The sequence below is a fragment of the Mesoplodon bidens genome (genome assembly GCF_964165515.1).
Source record: "Mesoplodon bidens genome assembly, chromosome: 1".
Lineage (NCBI taxonomy): Eukaryota > Metazoa > Chordata > Mammalia > Artiodactyla > Ziphiidae > Mesoplodon > Mesoplodon bidens.
The window spans coordinates 36,527,572-36,554,677 of record NC_138176.1 but is presented as its reverse complement, the minus strand read 5'-3'; the positions used below and the strand labels follow the sequence as shown (position 1 = coordinate 36,554,677).

General features: G+C 34.3%; 1 protein-coding gene across 4 annotated transcripts in view; it reads left to right on the top strand.

The window, feature by feature from the left end:
* HECTD2 (HECT domain E3 ubiquitin protein ligase 2) overlaps window positions 1–27,106 on the top strand; it is an 80,860-nt gene that overhangs the window by 45,038 nt on the left and 8,716 nt on the right. For all 4 annotated transcript variants that reach the window (XM_081251569.1, XM_081251567.1, XM_081251568.1 and 1 more), the window contains 13 exons: window positions 266–330; window positions 2,556–2,601; window positions 4,337–4,446; window positions 5,868–6,016; window positions 6,599–6,722; window positions 9,342–9,438; window positions 12,498–12,605; window positions 13,675–13,807; window positions 14,700–14,788; window positions 18,417–18,575; window positions 21,796–21,870; window positions 22,569–22,656; window positions 22,740–22,846. In XM_081251569.1, the coding sequence (XP_081107695.1) occupies window positions 266–330; window positions 2,556–2,601; window positions 4,337–4,446; window positions 5,868–6,016; window positions 6,599–6,722; window positions 9,342–9,438; window positions 12,498–12,605; window positions 13,675–13,807; window positions 14,700–14,788; window positions 18,417–18,575; window positions 21,796–21,870; window positions 22,569–22,656; window positions 22,740–22,846 (1,350 nt within the window). The remainder of the gene's footprint in view (window positions 1–265; window positions 331–2,555; window positions 2,602–4,336; window positions 4,447–5,867; window positions 6,017–6,598; window positions 6,723–9,341; window positions 9,439–12,497; window positions 12,606–13,674; window positions 13,808–14,699; window positions 14,789–18,416; window positions 18,576–21,795; window positions 21,871–22,568; window positions 22,657–22,739; window positions 22,847–27,106) is intronic.

Sequence of the window (27,106 nt, the reverse complement as noted above, 5' to 3'; positions counted from 1 at the left end):
TCTTTTTCTGTTTTCACTGTTATATAAAACTGATGGTAGTCATCAAACAGCCACCATGTATGTTTGTGCAGGTTGTACAGTGCACATCCCAGGGAGCATTCTCATTATAATCTCTCAGATGTGAAATTGAGACTACCGTTAAGTGGTAGTCCTTGGTCATAAAGTCTGGTTTTAACTATTGAAACAGATCTGTAAATATAATTAACATATAAAAGTCACCTAAATAGCTAATCCTAATTATTTCATGATTTTCTTTTGCCTACAGCCTCAAGACATTCAGAAGACAGTATTAAAGGGAATCATTAACAGCCTGTTACGAGAATGGAAAGGGTAACTGAAACTAATATTTGGCTAATCAGTATAGATGGTTAATATACACAGCTCATCCATCTTTAATATATACACGTATGTGTTTTACTCTCAGAAAAGATTTTAGTTGCTACAATAAAAACATAGATCAGAATGAAATTATAAACCATTTATAACAAAGCTTTTTAACTTGAGACTTATGACTTCTCAGGACGGTCCACAGGTGAGCTTCAGAGGATCTGTGAATTCTTTAAAATTGTATATAAGATCTGTCATGTACAGATATATGTGCTTTACAAAAATAGGATGGGTAGTTAAATCAGTCACCTAGAATGAAATAATATGGGTGTTAAATTTAGCCTTGGGCTTTCTGGTAGCAGAGCAAAATTTTTCTCATTTCTAATATAAGGAAAGTAAATTTAGCTACTGAAGTATTTTTTCCTGGAACTAAATATTGAATTGTTACGTAAGGAATGATGGACAGTGTAATTGATAATGTTTTGAACTGTGAATATGCAGAACACAAAAATATACTTTTAAAAGCACATATGATTTAAATTGGTGTTACTTAACATTATAATTTAAATGATAGCTTCTATTAAAGCCAAATAATACCATTAAATTATAATTGAAATGTTTATATTTAGCCCAATTTGAAAATACCAAACTAGAGTTCTTAAATATAATGTTAAATGTACCCTATGTATTTTAATAACATTGTTCCAATTTTCAAAGAAACTTGTGGTTTTTATAGAAAATTGAGAAAAGTCAAGGTAGTATAAAAAAGTAAAAATGTAACATTTTGCAGTTTTTTTCTAGTCATCTTTTTAAAACAATTGAAATCATACTGTATTTTTCATGTGATTTTTAACTTAACAGTATTTTCCTAGTTTATCATTCTAGTAATACTTTTGCATTTTCCTTGAATTTTATGTTTCTGGTTGAATACATAATGCTTCATTGAAAGTGAAGGGGAAAATTTGGAATGTAAAATGAACACTTAGGAGAGTGGGGAAGTCCAGTGGTCCAAAACTGCTGGGACCTCAATCCCCTCCAAGCATGCTCACACAGCTTTCTAACCCCTTCTCCTCAAATGTGTGCCGGAGACAGATTAAAATAATTTGATGCAACTTACTTATCAAAGGATCATGTGGTCTTTACCCCCAAAATCTTGTTTTATTTTGGATTTATAATAACGACAACAAGATCTACAGTTTATTGACTGTTTACTATGGGCTAGGCACCTTTCAAACGATTTTGCATGTATTTCTCATTGAATCTTCACTACAATCCTGTGAAATAGATAATATGATTAGTTTCATTTCACACTTGAGGAAACTAATTTACAGAGAAGTAAATTGCCCACATTAACACAGTAAGTGCCTGAGTCAGAATTAGAACCCAGGCTGTCTGGCAAAAGAGCCTATGGGGCTTCCCTGGTGGCGCAGTGGTTGAGAGTCCACCTGCCTATGCGGGGGACACAGGTTCGTGCCCCGGTCCAGGAAGATCCCACATGCCGCGGAGCGGCTGGGCCCGTGAGCCATGGCCACTGAGCCTGCGCGTCCGGAGCCTGTGCTCCGCAACGGGAGAGGCCACAGCAGTGAGAGGCCCACGTACCGCAAAAAAAAAGAGAGAGAGCCTGTGATCTTAACTACAATTTCTGTACCCAGAACTGTATACTGTACTAAAATACTAGTGCATAGAACAGGAAAATGGAAGTTTTCATGGTACAGCTATAAAATGGGGAAAACAAAAATAAAGGGACTCTCCTATCACCAGGAATTTTAATATTTATGAATTGCTTTGAGCTTTTTAAAATGTTTTCAAATATAATTTCTAAAACAAAACAGTAGTCCTATTGAGAAAATAATCTGACAATTATGTAGAATAGTATAGAAAGAAATAGTTTAGATTTTATTTAAACCTAAATAATTTAAATCATTATTCAGTCAAGATAATTCTTCCACAGAGAAATATTACTACTAATTTAAAAATTATATATATACATGTGTATATATATCAATTTCAAAATGTAACACATATGTTATATTTATATTTCAGATGATGTGGCTTTATATCTTGTAAAGATCATCTAGTACACTTTGGGCAATGATTTATTTTTTCAGGTTTAAGTCTAGTTTTTGGCTTTTATCAAGTCAATTCTCACAGAAACATTGATAATTTTTTATTAGATACTATAAGATTAAACATTCATCTTTAATCAATTACAATTATTTCTGTTTCAGTCCACGAACAAAAGATGATCTTAGAGCATATTTTATACTCTTACAGGTAAGAAAGCAAAAACATAGTTGAAGTGTGTAATTCATATCTCAATCTATGCATGTGTAAGTGAAATGATATCAAATACTAAGTATTATTTTGAGCAACATTTTTGATGCTTTTTTAGATTATAATTACTTGTAACCAGAGAATTAAAGCTATAACAAATAAACAGTGGAAGGCTAAATTATCTCCAGGATTAATATTTTAACTTGCCTTCCTGCTGTGGGATTCTGGAACAAACAGAATGGGAGCACTTTTCCTCCTCCAGTCAACTTCCTTTCTTGTAACCAGTTTTTTAAGGGACTCCAAAACTTTCTTTTATTTCCCAATTAGTGGGTTTCTAACTTTCTGTGTATTTTCAATAAATGTTTAAACTAGAATTCTAATGGAAAAATCAAAGTGGTTGTTTATATTTGCTAAAGCAAATATGATTAACTTTTTCCTCTTGAGAGATACAGATTCATTGATACAAAAAAAAAATAAGGTCCAAACAAATGAAAAGCAATTTTAGTTTTTATAATTTTTTGAGAAGTATGTTATTCCCATAGCTAGCATACTATGTTTGTATTATTCTTTACAATTTACCAAAGGTGTTCATATAAATGATTATCTCATTTAAAGATAAGAAAAAATTATATTAAATAAGATAGGATGTTTAGTTCAATATTATGTCCAATAAAAGGAAATATGGAAGATGGGGTAGAAGAAGGAGGAGAGAGGAAACAAAAAAAGGGGAAATAGATAAGAGGTAATTGAGGGATGTAAGGAGAGGACGGGAAGTAAAGAGGTAAGAGGAGAAAGACAAAACTAGAAAAAAGAGGAAATATACCTGGAGAATAGTAAAAGCTAGAAAGTGACAACATGAAGCTCAAATTTTTAAGTGAGTGTATTGGTCAGCAGTAAGCTCTGCTCATGACATCTTGTTCTTATGAGCTATCACTTGATGAGTTTATCATCTGGGGTCACTCCCTCATTTTGAACCATCCTGACCATAAGTCAATTTTGAAAAACACATGGTGCTCTTTTATTTTTTACAATTTTTGTTTATTGTTCAATAGTACTCATTTTTCCCATGGAGCTCTGAAATGTACACTGTGATGGAGTTTTAGATTTTGGAAATATAACTAGAGGTTTTGCTTGGTTTACAAGCTCTACTCTAACACTTAAAAGTTCTCTGAAGCTATTATATGGTTCTCCCCTTGTTCTTTGTGAAATATGCAAATAACTCATTTCACAATGGCAAAAGTTTCATTACCAGCTTTTATGTTTCTAGCATTCTCTCTCCCCCTTTTTTAATCAAGGAAGAACCAGGTTTTTGTTTAGTTGGATAGTAGTAATTGCCACCATTTATACCAGGCAGTGAGCTACGTGCTTTACATACAGTTTTTTTTAATACTCAAAACAACCTCCAAGATAGATACTATCATTCCCATTTTTCAGATGAGGAAGTTGAGAATCAAAGTTTAAGGAACATTCCTAAGGGCATATAGTAGTAAGTGGTAGAATTAGCCCTCAGACCCAGATCTGTCTTAATTCCAAAGCCACTGGACCATAGTGGAAATCCAAGTCTCTGTTAATTAAATAATTAAACAAATAGATTCTTGTTTTCAAGGATTTCACCTAGTATTTCATAATCTCAAATTTAGTTTTCTGAATTTGCCACTTAGCTCATTAAGCATAGTGTCTTTCCTTTTACATGTTAACAAAATTTTAACGCAATTATCTTTAATATCTTTTTCAGAATCCTCAATTTAATAACACATCTACATATGTCATCTATGCTCACTTGCTACGACAGATAGCTACCTTAGTGGAAGCTGACCATCATTTCCTAGTTCACTGGTTTAAAAAGTAAATTATTCTATGATATTAAGAACTTTTATAATCTTAAAGTTTTAAGTTTGTTAGTAACTTTATAAGAAAATATATTAACTGTTTTCAGGTTTTGAGAAATGATACTTATAATTCACAGTGCTTCAGAAGCCAATTATAAGCATATTCTTTAGTACTACATAGAGGATACATTAAAGATCTGTTTTGTATGTAAGTAATCATTTTGCTTGTGCCAGCTGTTGTTGAGATTTCTGTCCACTGCTTTTGCATTTTATACAGCACATTCCTATCATTGATTTTTCATATATCTCAAAGATGGTGACTGGATTTGCTCATACATTACTATTTTAATTTGTGTCTTTTTATTTCCTATCAATAAACTTTACCATTATTTACACAATGCCTTTTCCTTACCTAAAAAATCATTGTAAAACATACTAGCCATCAATATCAATTTATAAAAGTACAGTACTTTTTTTGCACAGAAAAATACTTACATTAACAATTACTTTTCCCCATGACTAATAAAAGTTAAAGAAGCTAAATATTCCCAAAATTAATTTTAAATATGGTCGATTCTTATTATTAACAATAGTTATGTTCTATAAAGCTACTGGGAACACTGAATTGGTGAACAGTGAAATACAGGGTTAGCTTCCTGCGAGCCTTTGGTCACAACATTTTTATCAACCAATCAGTACATAACCTTGCTTTATCTGTATTTCTATTTAAAGACACCTATTTGATATAAATTTTTGTTTTATTAACATTGAACTCACGGCCAACAGCACCATAACTCATGTCTGAGCAAATTTTATCTGACATAAGTACCTTCTCCATAAGGCACATCACATCCTTCTTTACTTAGGAACACTAGACAGAACTTTAGCACTATAGTTAAGGGCCATTTTAAAACAGCAGAATCGCTAACAAAAAGCACAAGAATTTGAAAAACATGACCCGAAGTAGACTGCATAAAGGACACTTGTTTGCAGTATGAGAGCTAAAACAAGAAGGCAGAGTGTGGCCTTGTTCAGCCTCGGCATAAGCAACTCCCATTTTTTGCCACTCTTTGCACAGCCATGAAATGACCATGAAAGCGCCACAATTATTGATTTGGGGATCAGAATTAAATTGTAGGGAATGGGTGAATTTGCAAATACAAAGTCTGCGAATGAGGATTGACTGAATACTAAAAGCCTTAAAAGTGAAATGTTTAATGCTAACTTTATAGTAATTTTGGTGTTTATTTCTTATTTAAGAAATGATATTCGAGGTAAGATTTTGCATCTTTTCAAATTTTTGGCAATTTAAGAAATAGAGTTGGGGGAAATAGTCTAAAATTTTATGTATGAAGGATGAACTTTGATCTCTAACAAATATATTGCCAAAGTAGAAAATGTGAATTTTGATTGGAATTATTTCAAAATCTTTACCAGATTATCCCAGAAGAGGTTCAAACAATTGGTAGAGAGATTGCTGCAGTTTATTTCTTTACGCCTGTTTCCTGCAAAGCCTGAAGAATTTCCACCTATATCAAAGTGTTCCTGGTGGATCCCATCAGCATCTAAAGTGTTGGCTTTACTTAGTAGGTTTTATTATTCAATCATCTTTACTTTTCTTTTGTTAAATATAAGGACATTTCCATAAGGATCTCAAAATACTATAGAAGCATTCTTACATCTTAAACCATTCCTTTGAGGAGAAGAGTTGTAGTGATTTATTTTCTATTTTGCTAATGGATTTCACAATTAATGTATAAGCATGAAAAAGCTTTATGCATTTTATTGGACAATATTCTGTTTTATGGCTCTCAACTGCATACGACCTGCTACATAGTGATTCCTAAGAATACAAGAACTTCCATTCATTCCTGCAGCCCCCTAGAACACCCTGATGGGGAAATAGGATGCGTAGCTGGCCATCTGCCTACTCCCCTTACTATACTATTATAATCCCCACGATTCAAGTTTTTTTTTTTTAAAGCAAGAAATTATTGCCTTCATTTTGACCACAATTTTAAAACTACCTTTTCGTTTGGCACTACAATTGCTTAAAGTAGGAATTTCTAGATAAAGCTTTCTGGTGGGCATTAAAATGTTCTTATTATTATTAGAATGAATCATGTACATGTTAGGAAAGATCATTATGTTAGAATTTATCTTTACAGATACTGCAAACAATTTGGTTCATCCTCCCCTTATTCCTTATACTGATTTCTATAATTCTACATTGGATCATATTGATCTCATGGAAGAATACCACACCTGGCAGAGCTTTGGAAATTCTCACAGGTATGATCAAAAGCTCATCTGATTACTCACCTAAATAAAATGCTATTCAAAATAATGACTGGCTTTTAAGTTTGTGTAAATAAATTTAAATATACACATACCTTTGCATATAAACTTATAAATGTAGTTTAGATATCCAGCCTTGAAATATCATTATATTTCTTAAAGCATTTTCTTTTTCTATTACATTTTGAATTTATAGTTATGTTAATATGGTTTTGGCTCGATTAGTAGCATCTTTTTAAGAAGGGAAAAGTTCTATCTTAGTATGCAGTTTCTTATATCTTATTCTATGTGCCGTCACCTAGCACAGAGGTCAACAAACTTTTTCTGCAAAGTACAGGATTATAAATGTTTCTGGCTCTTTGGGCTATACAGTCTCTGGTCTACCATTATAGCACGAAAAACAGCCTTAGAAAATATGTAATTGAAGGGGTGTGTCTGTGTCCCAAAAGCTTTATTCACAAGCCTAGGTTGTAGGCTGTATTTGTCCCATGGGTCATAGTGTGCCGCTGCCTGATCTAACACAGTGATCACACGTGTGTGCACATACACACATACATTCACTCTTTTTCTCCCTTTTTCTGTGGATGAAGTGTTTGTCCTTTATACACAGTATTAAAAGAATGGATGTTACAGAGAAATGGCTTTACTAGAAATGATTTATTACAGTAGTATAATAGATTTTGGAAACACTTGGCCGAATTCTTTATTACCCTGCACCTTATATTCACACTTACATTTTGGATTAAACCAGCAAGACTATCCCAGACTTAATTTATTCCCAGACCACAAGATATCCTGCAGAATGCATTATTCTAAAGGAGACTGACTAAGAAATAGGATGTGGATATAAGTAATCTAAAGTAATCTAAAACCCCAGGTTACTTCATAAATTGGTTCAGGCTCCCAGGGACCCTTTCTACCAGAATTGGCCTAAAACATAGACTAGCTTTCTGGACGTATCTCTGTCCACACCTGAACTAAGAATTCTGTTTCTGGGGACCTTGGTCAGTCTGATGGATGTTTTCTTGACAAAGTTTATTTTACACTTTAATGTAATTGTAATGTTGTAGACAAAACCACAATACAGTTCCGAGAGTTATTTTGCATATTTCAGTGACATCTTTCAAAAATGCAGAGCTCCTCTAAACACTGTGCCATAGCGTTGTTGTACCAAAAATGAGTTAACAGAGGTTTGATTCTATGATCCCTTCAGCCCTTGGGAAGCCACCCTGGACCTAGAGGGGGACCGGAGCCCCAGGGCAAGTCACATGTCTGGCCATGGGCAGCCTCATCTGTTTATCTCAGTGTGTCATACACATAGTATGGTTTGTCTACGTGCCGTGACTGGGGAAAGGCTGAGACGCACCGTTTTAAAGTACATAAGACCAACATTATCCTACTAAGTTCATTGCACTTTTTTTTTTTTTTTTTTTTTTGTGGTATGCGGGCCTCTCACCGCTGCGGCCTCTCCCGTTGCGGAGCACAGGCTCCGGACGCGCAGGCTCAGTGGCCATGGCCCACGGGCCCAGCCGCTCCGCGGCATGTGGGATCCTCCCGGACCGGGGCACGAACCCGTGTCCCCTGCATCGGCAGGCGGACTCTCAACCACTGCGCCACCAGGGAAGCCCTGCACTTCTTTTTATTTCCAAATTTCTAGTTAGCACTTAGTGATTCAAAATTATTACACATTAATCCTGAACAGTTTTCTTACTGCTTTCTAACAGTTTCATCCCAAGGGGAAAGCCATTTCATTTTCAGTTCACACTAGGGCTATTTCCTTTTTCCTCGTCATCCCTACATTGCACAGTGGTCACAGATGCACTGCTTGACTGTCCTCAGTGCATTCCAACTGTAACTGATGGATGCATTACAGCCACTTCTGGTGGGAGTCTAACTCCTGAAGTGTCATTGCTACGATACTAGTTCTCTCTAAGTGCATTTCTCTGTGTGGTTTGTGGCTCTTTTATATAACATAGAATGAGCTCTGACCCAGGAAAGAAGTTATTTTCATAACTTTTGATCAAATGTTGTATTTTTACAAATACATACCATTTCATCTTACTACATCATTAAATACAGTGCTAAAGCAACACACCTTTTTCTAACTTTTATTTTATTGCTCTTAAATTTACTACTTTTCCTACCATAGTTATTGCTACATTTCCCATTTCTGAAGCTCACGCATCAGAAAATATCCATATAGTAATGGATTCTTATATTAATTTCTGCACATGAATTTTCTGTCCTAAATCCTTCATCAACACTTCTGCCTCCTGGTTCTGCTGTTGCCCATATTTTTCCCAGGTAATGATATACAAGTGACTATCTAAACTGAAATTATTTGTACAAACAATACAAGCCGTTAGCACATATTTCAGAACATTAGGTGCAGCTTCCTCTAGAGAATAAAGGCACTGCACATCTAATAATGAAGCATACTTCGCAGGGCTGTGGGGATTCAAAGAAGTGATGCACATAAAGTCATTTTGTGAATGGTAAAACACAATACAAAAGTAATGTTTAATATCGTTAGAAGGGGTACCTTAGATTCCCTTAGTATAATTTTGCTAAAAATACACCATTTTGCTTTTTCTGTTTTCACTTGTTGAGCAGGTTTTCCTTCTGTCAGTACCCATTCGTTATTTCTGTAGCTGCAAAAAAAATCATTATTCAAAGAGACTCAGAGCAACAGATGATAAGCATCGCAAGGGTAAGCCAGCTATGAAAACATTTATGCTGACTATAATCAATATATAGTAAATAATTTAACAAATAAGTCAAATGTCTTGTGAATTGTTCTAGCATAATCAGGAAATGTTAAAAGTAAAATTCATATCATACTCCCTCAAAAAGTACTTAAACCTGTTCATGATATGGGGAAAAGATACCCCTCATCAACTTCTCATTATATTATAAATATAGCATGGAGATTAAATGCCTCTCACAGATCCAAAGTACTCGGAACTTGTTGGACATCATTTTGTAGATAACATCCTCCAGGGTCACTAGCAGAGCACTGGTGAGAAAGAACTACAGTGAGGACAAGGAAAGGAGTGTCCTTAAGAGCAAACTACTCAAACCACTGACACATTTTCTAGATTTTATGAAAGTCAAATAGAAACAACTGAAAAATTAGGAAATGTAACAAAAAGTGTAGTCTTGAAAAACAGAAAATATGTCCAAAGGCGAGAGATGTTTAATGATCCTTAGGGAACCAAAATGCATGGAGGCCCATTGAAACTGGGGTAGCAGTCAGGCTGGCTTTAGACAAATTAATGGAGCAGGATGAAGTTCATCTCTGGGCCTGTCCTGTCCACAGCCTACCATGGTTTCAGCACAGCACAGTAAAGTTAGGTACTTTAATATATATCAGATTGACTGAGCTTTTTTTTTTTAGGTTACAGCTCTAGACTGTACATTTAAATGCTCATATATTTTGAGTATCTGCTTTTGTGACATGATTACTTGCAACTTTAAAACTTAGAGGGAAGGTTTGGCTGTAGTCTTCTTAAAATAAAGAGACCCAAGACAGACCCATAGAGTAAAAGGAAATGATTTCTGTGTCTGGTCTAAGAATATAAAAAGAGTCCTAATGCATAAATTGTAATACTTCAAAATACCATAAAAATAAGAATTGTTTATTCTTCAGTAATTCACCAGAAGGTGAGTATTTTTTCCTGTCACAGAGCAGGACAAAAGATTCGAGTGACTAGTGACATCCCAGAGTCAGTTTACACTGAGTATTGGAATATTACAAGAAATGTTATTGCCTATGTGTACCAAAGGAGTAACATAGCCACATTACCCTGCTGAAAAGTAGATTTCAACAGGTATATTTAGCACAGAATTATTACCTAATCTTGGGTAGATATTGGCTCAAAGATTAGTCTACATAGCTTGTCATTTTGACGTTTTCAGTTAGTTGCATTTATGCAATTTCATGTGCCTTTTTAGTGCTTTTTTTTTTTAACCTTGGGCTATGATTTTTTTATATTTATAAGGGAAAAATCCAAAGAGCTAGAAGTTTATCTAAGTTCCTCTGAGCAGTCTTCTGCTGTGTCACTTAAAATATTAAATAATCTTCTTTTAACTTTTCTTCCAATTAAAAGGAGAGTGACAGCTGTAGACTGTGTCCCAGGCTATCTTCCACAGGGCATGGGCACAAATGAGTAGCAATTGAAGAGTCAAGTGGCATTATCGGTTATGGGTGTTTCCCAGCATTTTAACTTGTAAACTGCCATACCACTTGGAATTAAGACTGGTAACTATTTTGACACAAGGACAGCCTTATAAGTAGTTAATGCAAGCAAGAGCTTATATAGTATACTTTAAAGTTGCAAAAGAGATTCCCCAGCCTAAAAATAACTTCCTCATCAGACTATGTCTAAAATTCTACCATTGTTGGTTATTTCTTTCATTTGAAACACTTTCTATTCAATATGAATTCCTGATGGGAGGAGTAGCCACTAAGCCTTGTCTTCCATTAGCATCCTAATTTAAATTTGTGTGTTGGATATTTCCAGTGTGACAGCTTCCCAGGAGCTAGACTGGGAATAGAAGAGAGTAAAGGGTTGGAAAACAGGTCCACGACACAGCATACTATCCCGGAAATATAGATCTCTTTGAGCACAAAAGAGAGGACACAGAGAAGGAATAAAAACTACTAAAAGCCTTTAGAATTGAATATTGGAGAGATGAGGAAGGGCTCTGAATTAATGTATTATTATAGTAATCTACAAAATCATGAAATTAGCCTTATGTAGATTTGGGGCATTAAAATTTTACCTAGTAAGCAAATTGCTGCATGTATTTAAAATATCTGAAGTGTTCATCTTTAATCTGTACAATAATTCATTTTCTTTGCTACCAAAGAGGATGAGGTAGTCTGAAAAAGATTTAGATAAATTAAATATACAAGCATGATATTTATATATTCCTTATATTTTTTAAATCATATTTCCATCACTCAAGCATAACTATTGCTAACATTTTAGGAAATTTTCTTTTGATAGTTTTTACCTATATTATCTTTAAAAGGCAGCAGAGTTGAAACAATATTGTATATACAATTTTGTTTCTCCGCTTTTTTTTCAGTTGTATATTCCCTAAACATTTTCCATGTTATTTACATAGTTTTTATGACCATCATTTTTGATAGCTGTATTATATTCCATTAGAGAGATACATACTTAAGATATTTCTAAAGTTTTGCTCTTATAGATAATGCTGTGGCGAACATCTCACTGTATAAAATATTTTCTGTGTTTAGAATTCCCAGAAGTGGAATTACTGGGACAAAGGATATGAACATTGTTAATGGTTTCTGAAATATGTTGAAAATTACTTTCTGAAAGTAGACTAATTGTACTTTTAGAGTAAATCCAGTATCTAAAAAAGCTTAAGCCAAGTTTATCGTCAGAAATATATACCTTGTTTCCAATGTTCCCGCTTTGTTTGTATTTACTAAACAGAAAACTTTGCTATTTAAGAGATGAGACATATGGAAACAGTAATGCAACATTATTTTACTAAAGAAGATGAATTATTTTAGGTCCTCCATTTTGGATCCCCTTCCGTTATCATTGTCCCCAAATGAAATAATTGTAGGGCATTATCATAAATCAAAATTTGTATAATTGTGTTTATGAAATTGTTTATGAGAGATGGCAAAGAGAAGAATATAAGTGATTTTTACTAAAGTGTTTAAATGTTTTAAATGAGATTATAGTTTAAGTATAAATGGAAATGTTTGCTTTCTTTTTTAATTAGCAAAGTCTGGTGGATAAAGTATCTCGAAGACAGAGACCTGATATGAATATGTTATTTCTAAATATGAAAGTAAGACGGACACATCTGGTCAGCGATTCTCTTGATGAGGTATTGATCATTTATTCCAGAATAGTATTATTTGATTAAAGCTTTAAATAAATTTGATGATATGGCTTATTACTAAAATCTTAGTAAGCTATCTTTTGTTTCTGTATGCCAGTAGTGTGCTTGCTTATATATATATATATATATATATATATATATATATATATTTTTTTTTTTTTTTTTGTGGTACGCAGGCCTCTCACTGTTATGGCCTCTGCCGTTGCGGAGCACAGGCTCCGGACATGCAGGCTCAGCGGCCATGGCTCACGGGCCTAGCCACTCCGAGGCATGTGGGATCTTCCCAGACCGGGGCATGAACCCATGTCCCCTGCATCGGCAGGCAGACTCTCAACCACTGCGCCACCAGGGAAGCCCTGCTTGCTTATATTTTGATACCATAGTTAAAAACAGTTCTGTATTCACAATTAAGCCTTATGTTCATTTTTATATGTTTATTAGTGTCTTGTTAAATCTTCAGAAAAGAATTTCATATAGAACACTTAAATGTATGTTTCTGAATGTATAATTTAGATTCTAGACCACCTTTGTTAACTGGTTGGGTGTGTAACAAGTCATTTTAACTTCTCCAGACCTCAGATTACTCATCTAGAAGTCTGATCTACAAGGATACCTTGGGTCTATTTAGGGTCAAACATACTTTGATTGTATGTATATGTATTGTAGAGCTTCATGCATGTACAGTTCTTTAGCCAGATCTTCATGTGGCTATTATAAGATAATATTTGATTTAGTTATGTGATTTTTTTAAAGTTTAGCGTTGAAGACAAGTTAAAAGGCAATGAACTACTTTGTACTGTATTCTGCTAAATTAAAATCTTGGAGACAATATGGTGCTGGGAGACAGTAACCTTGGGCAAGCTACCTGAGCTCTCTAATTCTGTTCCTTGATCTCTATTACCATACCTGACTAATACAGTGTTGGGAGACAGATGGATGGATGGATGGAGTTTTGTGACATTGTAAATAAGATAATACATATTCCAAAATTTAAAAAGTTAATTTCGTTTTTACTTCCCTTTATTCTCCTCTACTTTATAATTTCTTCAAATAGTTAACCCGGAAAAGAGCAGACTTGAAAAAGAAGTTGAAAGTTACGTTTGTAGGGGAAGCTGGTTTGGATATGGGCGGCTTGACTAAAGAATGGTTCCTTCTTCTAATTCGCCAAATTTTTCATCCAGATTATGGTGAGTAGTTAATTTTTATGAAAGTGTTTTCTCCCTAATTGTTAGGTTCAAGTAGTCACTCTTATTTTTAATTTATCCTATGATTTTACAGATTTTTTTGTCAACCATAAATGTTGAATGATTTTTTTAAAGACTGTTAGTTACATTTTTTAAACTGACCAAATTGATGAGCATAATATTCATTATCTTACTGGGAATCCTACACAAGGTGTATTTGCAAGGAAGTATCCACATGTTTTCTGACTAAGCCAAATGCATGAAAATTTGTCACTGAAATAAAAAGAACATTCGAAATTAAAAAACAGAACTATAGTTTGCTCTTCACTAATATTCAAAGACTCTTTCATTAAAAAATGAGCCATTTTAATAAATAAGAATCATTAAATAAACCTTTGAAATTTATTTAGATTTTATTTAGAGAAAACACCTATATAATCCTTAGTATCATTAAATGTTTTTGTTCAAAAGAGAGTTTTAAGTGTTTTTCTTATTCTTTATTTTTCTTAATTTGGTATATATGTATATACAGCATCTCTCTGGTAATGGGAAATAGAGATGACAGAGATACATTGAAATCTCCAGATAATCCTCAAAATTAATTTTGATCATAACTTATAAAGTATAAAACTATAGTTTTTATAAATCAACTGATTAATTTAGTTTCTGTCTTTTTTACCCTGTTTCTACCCTTGGTTCAGGATACCAGTGAACAATAAAGTGCTCTTGCAAATTCGTTGGACATGTATTTGATACATTTTAACATGAAAGGTAGTTTGTAACAGAACTATTGCTGAAATGTTTTGTTTCTAATAGATGAGATGCCATGTACATGTTTACCGCTCTGATTTTTTTAAATCAATCATATTGATGAAATTATGCTTCTATTTTCCAGGCATGTTTACGTATCATAAGGATTCATACTGCCATTGGTTTAGCAGCTTTAAATGTGATAACTATTCTGAATTCCGATTGGTTGGAATTGTATCCTTTAAACTTTCCACTAGGAGGTGCTAGTAGACTAGAGATTTTTAAGAATTTTATCTGAATTTTGGAAAACTGTTAATAAGCATTTTATTCAGATTAAACATTCTTGTCAAATTACTAGTAGATTCTTCAGTAATCTTTATTATTTTGTAATATAGCTATGTAATATCAGCAGATTTAGTTAATTGGAAGGAGTGACTGAATTATTCACACTTTTCTCTGAAAACCTTATCTCAGAATAAATATTATTTCCTATTTCATATATAACCTAAATTATCAGAAATTTAAGACATTTTTTAAAAGTCATAGTATCTTTCCTATTCATAATGAACTATTTTTCTGTTAGTTCTTTCACTTTGTGCTTATTTCACCCAGTTTTCTAAATTGAAAGTATGAAAATTAAGTCTAACTCTTAACGTGGCCTGAAATCCTGGGACATTCATAAAAAATTAAAAGTTGAATGGAATGGGAACATTTAAAGCATACAGCATTATTTTATAGTGTCTTTTAAAATTATATAAATTTCTATGCCATCTTCTGATCCCTATCAGCTGTGTTGGAGAGGGCATTCCTGCATTGGGTGGGAGATTGGACAGGATGCCTTCTGCATTCATTTTTAAATTCTAAAAAATATAATTGTGGAAGAAAGGAGGGAAGAATAAATAAATAAGCAAACACTGGGGATACATAGGTTAAAAGAAGGAAAAAAAAACTACCTTTAAGAAGCTTACCATCTAGACAGACAGATGACCACCAATTCAGTCAGTTCTCAGAGTCAAATGACCATTTGGCATTAAGTGCTGAAGAGTTCTGAGAAGGAAACAATTCAGTATATTCCTCCCAAATTTTAAAATGGAACCAATATATTTGATTAACACAGGACTGGAGAGAGTAGGACATAGACCAGGAGAAAGGCTGGGGACAAGTCAGCGTTGTGCTGGCCCTGTTACAGAGCAATGTGGAGGTCCACTTGATGGGAGCAGAGGGCGCTCCGAGAGTTATGGAAGGTGCTGGCAAAATAAGAATTAAGAGCCATCTGATGGAGGGCTTTGAATGTCTGTCTTTCTTGCATTTGTTGGAGTAAATCCTGAAGAATGTATTTGAAAATTGAGAGGCTGGATGGAAGAAAAGGTAGTGAAGAAAACCACACCTTGTGATGGTAAACTTAATCTGAAATTTTGTATGTGTTTTCGTATCTAAAGGTCCAAAGTTCTAAGCCCACAGTAAGGAACGTTTAACAATTATTAGTCTCCTGCTTTTACTCTCTTATCTCCAGTAGTCACTTGTTGAATATTTCGACTTCATTGAAGGCCTGAGTCATTGATACTTCTCACCACACTAGGAGCTATTTGAATTTCCTGATAAATATGTTTGTCATTACTTTACATTCTTATCATGGCTTAGATTTGGCTGATACTTTGACTTTCTAATATTTGTAATAAAGTATCAGCTCTTATACCACATTTTTAGAGTGGTATATGTAATATTGTGAATTTGCTTTTTGTGTGTGTGTTGTTTTTTTTTTTGCAGTAGGCATTAGCTTCTATTCAATCATTACCCAAAAGAGCATATTAAGTGTATTTACATGTTGTATATTACAAGTTAAACAATCTAAAATTAAATTATAGCCACTATTATCTCATTATTATGTGTACTTATCTCACACACACAAAAGAAACTATAGAAAGTAAGATTGATGCCCTAAACAGCATGATAATATATATAAAAATGTGGGATGACAGTGGATTGTGGTCACGTAAGTGGTTGAGAGATCTGTCAAAGGTGAGGAGAACAAAAAATTGAGAAGTAACAGGTATGATGATTTAGAAAATATAGGTGGTTCCATACATAGTTCCAGTTTCTAAATTTCAGGACCAAAGATTTATTGTTCTAGTAGTTCTCACAGTATAGTATTTCTAATATAATTATTTTTAAATATTAAGGCCTTGGAGTTTACAAGAGGTGTTATAGTAAAACCTATAGAAATAATTATAAAATGTTTTGAAGATTGCATGAAGAGCCATAGTCTAACACTTTTTTAGGAGTAGAATTACCAAAGGGGACTGGAACTAAGGGTAGGGGTGACATAATATAGTGCAGGGTTTTCAAAGTCTGCTCTGTTTGCACCACATGACACTTCAGTGGCTCCAGCAGAATTCCCACATCCCCACCCCTGCTTCAACCAGAGCAACTTGATTTAGTGCGAAATGCAGCATGATTCTTCTGTGTATGGAAGTGCCCCGAAGCAGATCCTATGAACCTACTTCCTCATCTGTTAAAAACCTTCCTTCAGGATTATAATTTTTTTGTAATTTTTAATGAAAAATGCTTAGAACTTGTCACTATAGTAGATGATCATAAATGGTAACTACACTAGTATCATGCTTATTAATGTTATTGCTATAATCACAATTACAGGCATATATTAGAACTTAATTTCAGTATCTTTACCCTAGAACACATTGCTCAGTCTCTGTTGATATGGTTACCTGTAAAATCACATATCTATTCCTTAAATTATTATTAGCCTTCATTCTGCCTTAGCAAATTAAAATATTGGCTGTCTTCTAATCTTTTAAATTGTTTTCAATAATTTATCCAGCCCATATATTTAGATTTCCTTTTAAATCAATAAAATTTGACTTCCTTAAGCACTTGATATTATAATGTTTATTTGACAGTTGAAATATTATGAAATTTGATCTCAAACACCTTTTTTAGCAAATGGATAAATTACATTCTGCTGTATAACTGATAAACAAAATACAATTGGGCAAACTTTATAAATATAACATTTGTAGCTTTTTAACTTTAACACTTTGAGTAAACTCCAAGTAATAAGTCTTTCAAATATTACTGTGGCAGATTAATTGTCCTATTAACTTATCAGTAGTGCATGTGTATGTAGACGTCTGCGTGTGTGTATCCATAGGCCTACTCAATACAGCTCTCTCTACATAACCTGTATTTAGTTTTGGGTTTTTTTGTTGTTGTTTTTTTTGTGGTACGTGGGCCTCTCACTGTTGTGCCCTCTCCCGTTGCGGAGCACAGGCTCCAGACGCGGAGGCTCAGCGGCCATGGCTCACGGGCCCAGCCGCTCCGCGACATGTGAGATCTTCCCAGACCGGGGCACGAACCCGTGTCCCCTGCATCGGCAGGCAGACTCTCAACCACTGTGCCACCAGGGAAGCCCTGTATTTAGCTTTAAAATAGCCAAAATGATCACCAAAATCAACGGTGTTGTTCTGCAGTGAGTTGTGAATAAATTGCTGCTGCTTATGAAATCACCTACATCTTTGTTTAAATGTAGAAAATTTTCTTATATGTTAAATACTTTATAGAAATGTATGAAATTGCTATCTATTGTGATCTTAGATAAACTTTTCTAGGGAAATCATTAAATACTCTCACCAGAACCTCTTCTTTTTACATGATTTTTGGTAATTATCAATATATTATGTAAAATAAAGGGGAAATAAATGAAAGGAAAGAGGAAGTATGTGGGATTAATTAGAAAGTCAGTGTTAGATCTGAAAGAAGTATGCAAGAAATAGACTGATGCATAATTCAAAACTCATTTGTTGTCATGGATTTTATGTTAATGCTTAACATTTAGTATGCATAGCTTATGGGACTAGCTGTTTATAACAGCATTACTTTGGATATTCGTTTCCCCCCCTGCTGCTACAAGAAATTATTGAGCCCTCCCATCGTTCCTAATGACCAAAGTATGCCAGTAGGCATCTGCAGTGTTACCACTGATGACCTGTGTCAAATTATGCCTGTAAGTATAAAGTCGTTTAGCATCTTATCCCGTAATTCTAGATCATCTCTCTTCTACTGCAGTCTCTCTCCTCCTAACGCTATTCTTATGTTTAAATATGGTTTCCCTCTACCTTTGTAACCCATCTCCTTTTTTGTCTAATTTTCTCCTTCCTTATAGAGACACATAACCCGCTTTGCAACACTTCTAAGTTCCTCTAACATAGTAGAATAGGCTTTGAGTCAGGGGCAGAGATTTGAATCCAGCCTCTGCCACGTATTAGCTCTGTGAATTTGGATAAGTTGTTTATGTTTCTGAGCTCTAATTTCTTTATGTGAACAATGGGATAGTAAAACTTCCATACTGGGAAGATTACATGAGATAATAAAGTACTTAGTACTTGATTGCTTCTGTAGATTCTTATTAACGTGTCACTATGCAATATCGTTAACAACATCTGCAACACCATCCCTGAATAAAACTAATGAATTTCACAGGCCTGTCTCTGATAACATTCCTCAGTTCAGAAATTAGATTTTCAATCATCAAGTTTAATCCAGTGTTAAAATTTAGTAGAAGAGTGGATAGTATACACATCATCCTGAAAATCCCCTACAGTAATAATGCTTTTTACAGCTGGGTTTTGGTAGCCATTGGTCAGCAGAGAATTCCCCATAATATTCTTAGTAAATACCTGGATGTGGATTAAGGGCCTGTTTAAATATCTCTGTGTCTGAATGGTCAAATGAGTTTGGTGTAGGGTTGGAACCTTCCTATCAAAGTTGAGAAACCTCTCCAGAACATGTGACTAATTAGAAAACCATTCTTCATGTGATATCAGACACATTTTTGGAAGTTGGTTTGGATTCTTTCAGATTAAGAGCCTAAATCTATATTTTTATAAAGCTCAGTAGTTGGAAGAAGTTGCAAAAGGTATAGAGCAGACTCTACTTAAGAAACTGAAAGATTTGCCCTTTATAGTCTTGTATTTTGGCCACACACTACCTATGAGCCCTGGACGATTCAATTAATTTCCTTATTTGTATAACAGTGGGAGTTATTGTTATATCTATACACTGATATATATACTAGTTAGTATATAATATATATATATACTAATGGCTGAGCTACCTTCTGATTTGGATTTCTGTGATTTTTTAGTCCCATATATGCAGTTTTTGTCAGATCTTTTACCAATAAATTTCCTAATTTTATTATTGGTTTTTAGCAATAAATTGTCTAATTTATGATTAAAACTATTTGAATTTGACTCATTTAGATCCAGGTTTTTTTAGTTAATAATAATGGATATTTTATGAATGATTATACCAATATGTTGTTTTATATTATGGAGCTGAAGATGATGCTGAGCTAATTTCATATTCTTATATTGCCTCTTTAATAGTGAATCAAGATTGTGCATATACTATGAGATCAACTGTAGAAAAAACTGAGTCTCTATGAATGCATGAATAAAGACTGAAAGGAAGCAAGAAAACTGCCGTGTTAGGATAGTGGAATGTGGGGAATTTTTTTTAATTTAAAAATGGATTATCGATTTATTAATGGCATCTATTAAAAATTAACACCTAATTCCCATTTCATATATGGTAAAATATATCTATAAAAAAGTTTTAAGTGCTTTTTTATTCAGTACTTTACCATTTGTATTTGTACACTATGTGTTTTAAGAAGAGTAAACAGGAAAGCAAAGAGAAACCTATAGTGATACATTTCTTAATTTAAGCACAGTATCTGTGAACAAGGACAAAAAATACAGAAAGTAAGCAAAATATTCAATGATGGAGCCTTCAATAAATATAGTGTTAATAGGCCAGTGCTTTTCGATGACCATGTTAAATGAAAACTCCATTGGTTTTATAGAGACGGATCCATGACTCAAAGCATCAGAACTGTCCAGCAGCAGCAACCAAATCTTCCCCACACAGCCTTGTGAAAATTACCCTTGAGGGTTTTGGTTGAGAATGGAGGAGAGGCTAAGTGTAACCTTGAATCAGGAACTGCAATAGCTCTTTTCTTTTTGCTTAAGTCACTCTCAAATATGCTCTATTAAATAATAACAGGGTATTCAAACAGTGTGTAAAACCAGTAGTCTGTATCTTCACACACTCAATTTTACATTTACAAAATTATAAAGATGTTGAACTATATGGGTAATTAATATTTTAGAGATAACATATTACAGTTAAGAGTCTAAGTACAGATAAACAACAAATCAACAGAAATTGGGTTTTGAAAATACAAAGCCTGGGAATAAAAGGCGCTACAGTCCTGAATAAAGCAGATCTGAGTATATAACTTTACTACCTAATTGACTTTGTATTTTATCATTAAAAATTTAATCTTTGAAAGAAGATGGTAAATACTTTCCATTAGATTCATCTACTAGTCCCTTGAATTGTTTAAAAAACTGCAAATCTCCGAATTATAATTTTCAGCATCCATAATTTTATTAATAATTGAAACAAATGATGAAAATCATATCGGAACCTATGCCAGCCTAGATTTGTTTTAAAATTTCTTAGTTTAATGGAATGGAAATTTTAATATGTAAAGTGTGTAAGATCATTCTAACCATGCTGTTCCTTATATTTTCTACTAACATTTAAAATAAATTAAAACTTTTTTTCATAAAACCTGAAATTTTTAAAAATACGGGCTTAGTTTTTCTATTTTTCAATCTCTGTTCAGGGAAATCATGAGTTACAATGTAGGAAAATATTTCCTCCAGTGTTCTCAAGTTGTTCTTGGGAGAGGAAGGCACTGTAACTGAAATGTAAAAACCACTTAACATGTATGAACTGTGTATTTTTATGTTTAAAAGATGAATCCTAAAACATTAACAGAGTTTTTTAAGAATATAAACTGAAAGTGAGAAATACTGCAAATTCATAAACAGTGATGTTACAGATAGCAGTGAATTATGATGGAAACTGTGCTCTTAGCTCACTGAATAAGAATAGACCCCAGAATTATGCCTCTGTGGGTATAACTGGGTATTTTCCTTTATGTGACCTTTTCCAATAAATTTTTCCAAGCCTTTTACGTGGTAGAAATCATTAACCAGCATTTTGTGCCCTGGAAAAAAATATATCAAATATTATCATTATTTCAAAGTCTGAGTTTATCTCACATGTAACTGAACTGTAGTAGATCTGCTTAACTATTTTGGGTAGTACTATTTGATATAAAAACACAGATAACAGATTTCTCTTTATAGGAGTTGGCCCATGGATTAAGTGAACTCCTATCATATGAAGGCAATGTTGAAGAAGATTTCTATTCAACATTTCAGGTATCCTTAAGGGCAAATAGCTTTCTGTTAACCAGGTATTTCATATGTGAAAAATACCCTTTGTTACCATACACCCATCATTAGAAAAGATGAACAAGGACTGATCAGTACATACCACCCCCTATCTTAAAGGATCTTAACCTGATAAAGTAGAGATAAAGAAGCAGACACATATGGGTGAGCAGTCAAGGAAAGTGCTTAAAGAACGTCAGCAAGGGTGAGGGTACTCTGCCAGGCACCTGGCCTATGCCCTTGACTCAGTTACTTTCTCAGAGCTTTTCAGCTTCTAAAAACAAGCCTCTTCTGTCACTTCAGTGCAAGAAGTTAGAAGCAGAAGCTAATCGATCAGACCAAAACTCTCATTTCCACTCCCCTGACAATAATCAGGAGGTGGAAATTATAGTAATCCACATGGCTCCAAAGACCTGAGCGCTTCCCTAAATGCCCGCGCAAATTTTGTTAACATCAGTGAAGTATTTAACTGTATTCAAGAGGGTTAAGACCCTACTTTTTTACCCCAAAATACTTACACGACTCTCTTCTTAATACAAATATCACAAAAGCCTAGCCATTCTGTAGTTTGTATATTTAGAAGAGGGGGGAAAAAGTCTTCTTTTAAATTTTACAAACCTGTTCACTGAAGTCTGTTAATATATTAGCCATACCAATAAATATGCTGTGTTGGAATCTCCCATCAGGTGTTTCAAGAAGAATTCGGAATAATTAAGTCCTATAATTTAAAGCCAGGTGGTGATAAAATTCCAGTTACCAATCAAAATAGGAAAGGTAAGTTAAAACACTATTAATTAAAGCGCATTAGTGTTTGCCCTTTACTTTTACTATTTAACAGATATAAAATTGTTTTCCAGAATATGTACAGCTTTATATTGACTTTCTTCTCAACAAATCCATCTATAAGCAGTTTGCTGCATTTTATTATGGATTTCATAGTGTGTGTGCTTCAAATGCCCTAATGGTGAGTTTAAAACTTCATGCTTTCAGTTAGGTTTTGTAATACTATGTTATTGACAAATAATCCCTTAAATATTTTAGTAGATAGGCTTTTAAAAATTTTTTTTTAAATGTTTTCCGGTTTTTTTTTGTCTTGAAAATAATAAAGATTTTTTAACATCTTTATTGGAGTATAATTGCTTTACAAAGGTGTGTTAGTTCTTGCTTTACAACAAAGTGAATCAGCTACACATATACATATATCCCCATATCTCCTCCCTCTTGCGTCTCCCTCCCACCCTCCCTATCCCACCCCTCTAGGTGGTCACAAAGCAACGAGCTGATCTCCCTGTGCTATGCGGCTGCTTCCCACTAGCTATCTATTTTACGTTTGGTAGTGTATATATGTCCACGCCACTCTCTCACTTTGTCCCAGTTTACCCTTCCCCCTCCACATGTCCTCAAGTCCATTCTCTACGTCTGCGTCTTTATTCCTGCCCTGCCTCTAGGTTCTTCAGAACCATTTTTCTTTTTTTAGATTCCATATATATGCGTTAATATATGATACTTGTTTTTCTCTTTCTGACTTACTTCACTCTGTATGACAGTCTTTAGGTCCATCCACCTCCCTACAAATAATTCAATTTCATTTCGTTTTATGGCTAACTTTCCATTGTATATATGTGCCACATCTTCTTTATCCATTCATCTGTTGATGGACACATAGGTTGCTTCCATATCCTAACTATTGTAAATAGAGCTGCAATGAACATTGTGGTAAATGACTCTTTTTGAATTGCGGTTTTCTCAGGATATATGCCCAGTAGTGGGATTGCTGGGTCGTATGGTAGTTCTATTTTTAGTTTTTTAAGGAACCTCCATACTGTTCTCCATAGTGGCTGTATCAATTTACATTCCCACCAACAGTGCAAAAGGGTTCCCATTTCTCCACACCCTCTCCAGCATTTATTGTTCGTAAATTTTTTGATGATGGCCATTCTGACTGGTGTGAGGTGATACTTCACTGTAGTTTTGATTTGCATTTCTCTAATGATTAGTGATGTTGAGCAATGTTTCATGTGTTTGTTGGCAATCTGTATATCTTCTTGGGAGAAATTTCTATTTAGGTCTCCTGCCCATTTTTGGATTGGATTGTTTGTTTTTTTGATATTGAGCTGTATGAGCTGCTTGTATATTTTGGAGATTAATCCTTTGTCAGTTGCTTCATTTGCAAACATTTTCTCCCATTCTGAGGGTTGTCTTTTGGTCTTGTTTATGGTTTCCTTTACTGTGCAAAAGCTTTTAAGTTTCATTAGGTCCCATTTGTTTATTTTTGTTTTTATTTCCATTTCTGTAGGAGGTGGGTCAAAAAGGATCTTGCTGTGATTTATGTCATAGAGTGTTCTGTCTGTGTTTTCCTCTAAGAGTTTTATAGTGTCTGGCCTTACATTTAGGTCTTTAATCCATTTTGAGCTTATTTTTGTGTATGGTGTTAGGGAGTGTTCTAATTTCATTCTTTTACATGTAGCTGTCCAGTTTTCCCAGCACGACTTATTGAAGAGGCTGTCTTTTCTCCATGATATATATGCTTGGGTGCATCTCTGGTCTTTCTATCCTGTTCCATTGATCTATGTTTCTGTTTTTGTGCCAGTACCATACTGTATTGATTACTGTAGCTTTGTAGTATAGTCTGAAGTCAGGGAGCCTGATTCCTCCAGCTCCATTTTTCTTTCTCAAGATTACTTTGGCTATTCGGGGTCTTTTGTGTTTCCATACAAACTGTGAAATTTTTTGTTCTAGTTCTGTGAAAAAATGCCATTGGTAGTTTGATAGGGATTCCACTGAATCTGTAGATTGCTTTGGGTAGTATAGTCATTTTCACAATGTTGATCCTTCCAATCCAAGAACATGGTATATCTCTCCATCTGTTTGTATCATCTTTAATTTCTTTCATCAGTGTCTTATAGATTTCTGCATACAGGTCTTTTGTCTCCTTAGGTAAGTTTATTCCTAGGTATTTTATTCTTTTTGTTGCAATGGTAAATGGGAGTGTTTCCTTAATTTCTCTTTCAGATTTTTCATCATTAGTGTATAGGAATGCAAGAGATTTCTGTGCATTAATTTTGTATCCTGCTACTTTACCAAATTCATTGATTAGCTCTACTAGTTTTCTGGTAGCGTCTTTAGGATTCTCTATGTAGAGTATCGTGTCATCTGCAAACAGTGACAGTTTTACATCTTCTTTTCCGATTTGGAATCCTTTTATTTCTTTTTCTTCCCTGATTGCTGTGGCTAAAACTTCCAAAACTATGTTGAATAATAGTGGTGAGATTGGGCAACCTTGTCTTGTTCCTGATCTTAGTAGAAATGATTTCAGTTTTTCACCATTGAGAATGATGTTGGCTGTGGGTTTGTCATATATGGCCTTTAGTATGTTGAGGTAAGTTCCCTCTATGCCTACTTTCTGGAGGGTTTTTATCATGAAGAGGTGTCGATTTAAATATGACAAAGGATCTGAATACACATTTTTCCAAGTAAAATACACAAATGTTCAAGGGCATATGATAAGATTCTGGGTATCATTAGTCACCAAGGAGATGGAAATCAAAACCACAGTGAGATTCCACTTGACAGCAGTTAGGATGGCTATAATCAAAAAGTGAGGCAGGGGCTTGCCTGGTGGCTGAGAGTCCGCCTGCCGATGCAGGGGACACAGGTTCATGCCCCGGTCCAGGAAGATCCCACATGCCGCGGAGCGGCTGGGCCCATGAGCCATGGCCGCTGAGCCTGTGCATCCGGAGCTTGTGCTCCGCAATGGGAGAGGCCACAGCAGTGGGAGGCCTGCGTACCGCAAAAAAAAAAAAAAAAAAAGTGAGGCAATAAGTTTTATCAAGGATACACGGAGAAATTTGAACTCTCAAATGGAGTGGAATGAAGATAAAATGGCAAAGCTGCTCTGGATAAAGGTCTGGGAGATCCTCAAATATTAAACCTAGAATTATCATATGGCCCATCAGTCCCACCTAGGTACATGCTCAAGAAAATGAAAACACATGTTTGATCAAAACTTATATACGAATTTTATAGTAATGTGATTCATAGTAAGCAAAAGGGAGAAACATCCAAATGTCCATTAACAGGTGAATAGATAAACAACATGTTTTATCCAATCAGTAGAATATTATTCTGACATAAAACAAAGGAAATATTCATACATAGTTGTCTCTTGAAGAAATTATGCTGAGTGAATGAAGTCCTTAAAAGGCCATGTATAATTCTTTTAATATGAAAGAGCAGAATATGGAAATAGAAAGTAGAGTAGTGGTTTTATAGGCTGGGAGATTGGAGGAGGAGGATAAGAAAATTAGCAATTATAGCTAAAGGGCAGATGAGTTTCTTTTTGAAGTAACAAAAATCGTCACAAATTGTGGTGATAATTGTGTGTATCTGCAAATATACTGAAACCATTAAAATGTACACTTAAAGGATGCCTTCTAAAGTATGTGCTTTATATCTCCATAAAGCTGTTCAAATAAATCAATGCATGAAGTATTTTGCAATGTAAAAAAAAAAAAGAGGTGTTGAATTTTGTTGAAAGCTTTTTCTGCATCTATTGAGATGATCATATGGTTTTTGTCCTTCAATTTGTTAATACGGTTTATCACATTGATTGATTTGCATATATTGAAGAATCCTTGCATTCCTGGAATACACCCCACTTGATCATGATGTATGATCCTATCAATGTGCTGTTGGATTCTGTTTGCTAGTATTTTGTTGAGGATTTTTGCATCTATGTTCATCAGTCATACTGGCCTGTAGTTTTCTTTTTTTGTGACATCTTTGTCTGGTTTTGGTATCAGGGTGATGGTGGCCTCGTAGTATGAGTTTGGGAGTGTTCCTCCCTCTGCCATATTTTGGAAGAGTTTGAGAGGGATAGGTGTTAGCTCTTCTCTAAATGTTTGATAGAATTCACCTGTGAAGCCATCTGGTCCTGGGCTTTTGTTTGTTGTTAGATTTTTAATCACAGTTTCAATTTCAGTGCTTGTGATTGGTCTGTTCATATTTTCTATTTCTTCCTGGTTCAGTCTTGGAAGGTTGTGCTTTTCTAAGAATTTGTCCATTTCTTCCAGGTTGTCCATTTTATTGCCATAGAGTTGCTTGTAGTAATCTCTTATGATCCTTTTATTTCTGCAGTGTCAGTTGTTACTTCTCCTTTTTCATTTCTAATTCTATTGATTTGAGTCTTCTCCCTTTTTTTGTTGATGTGTCTGGCTAATGGTTT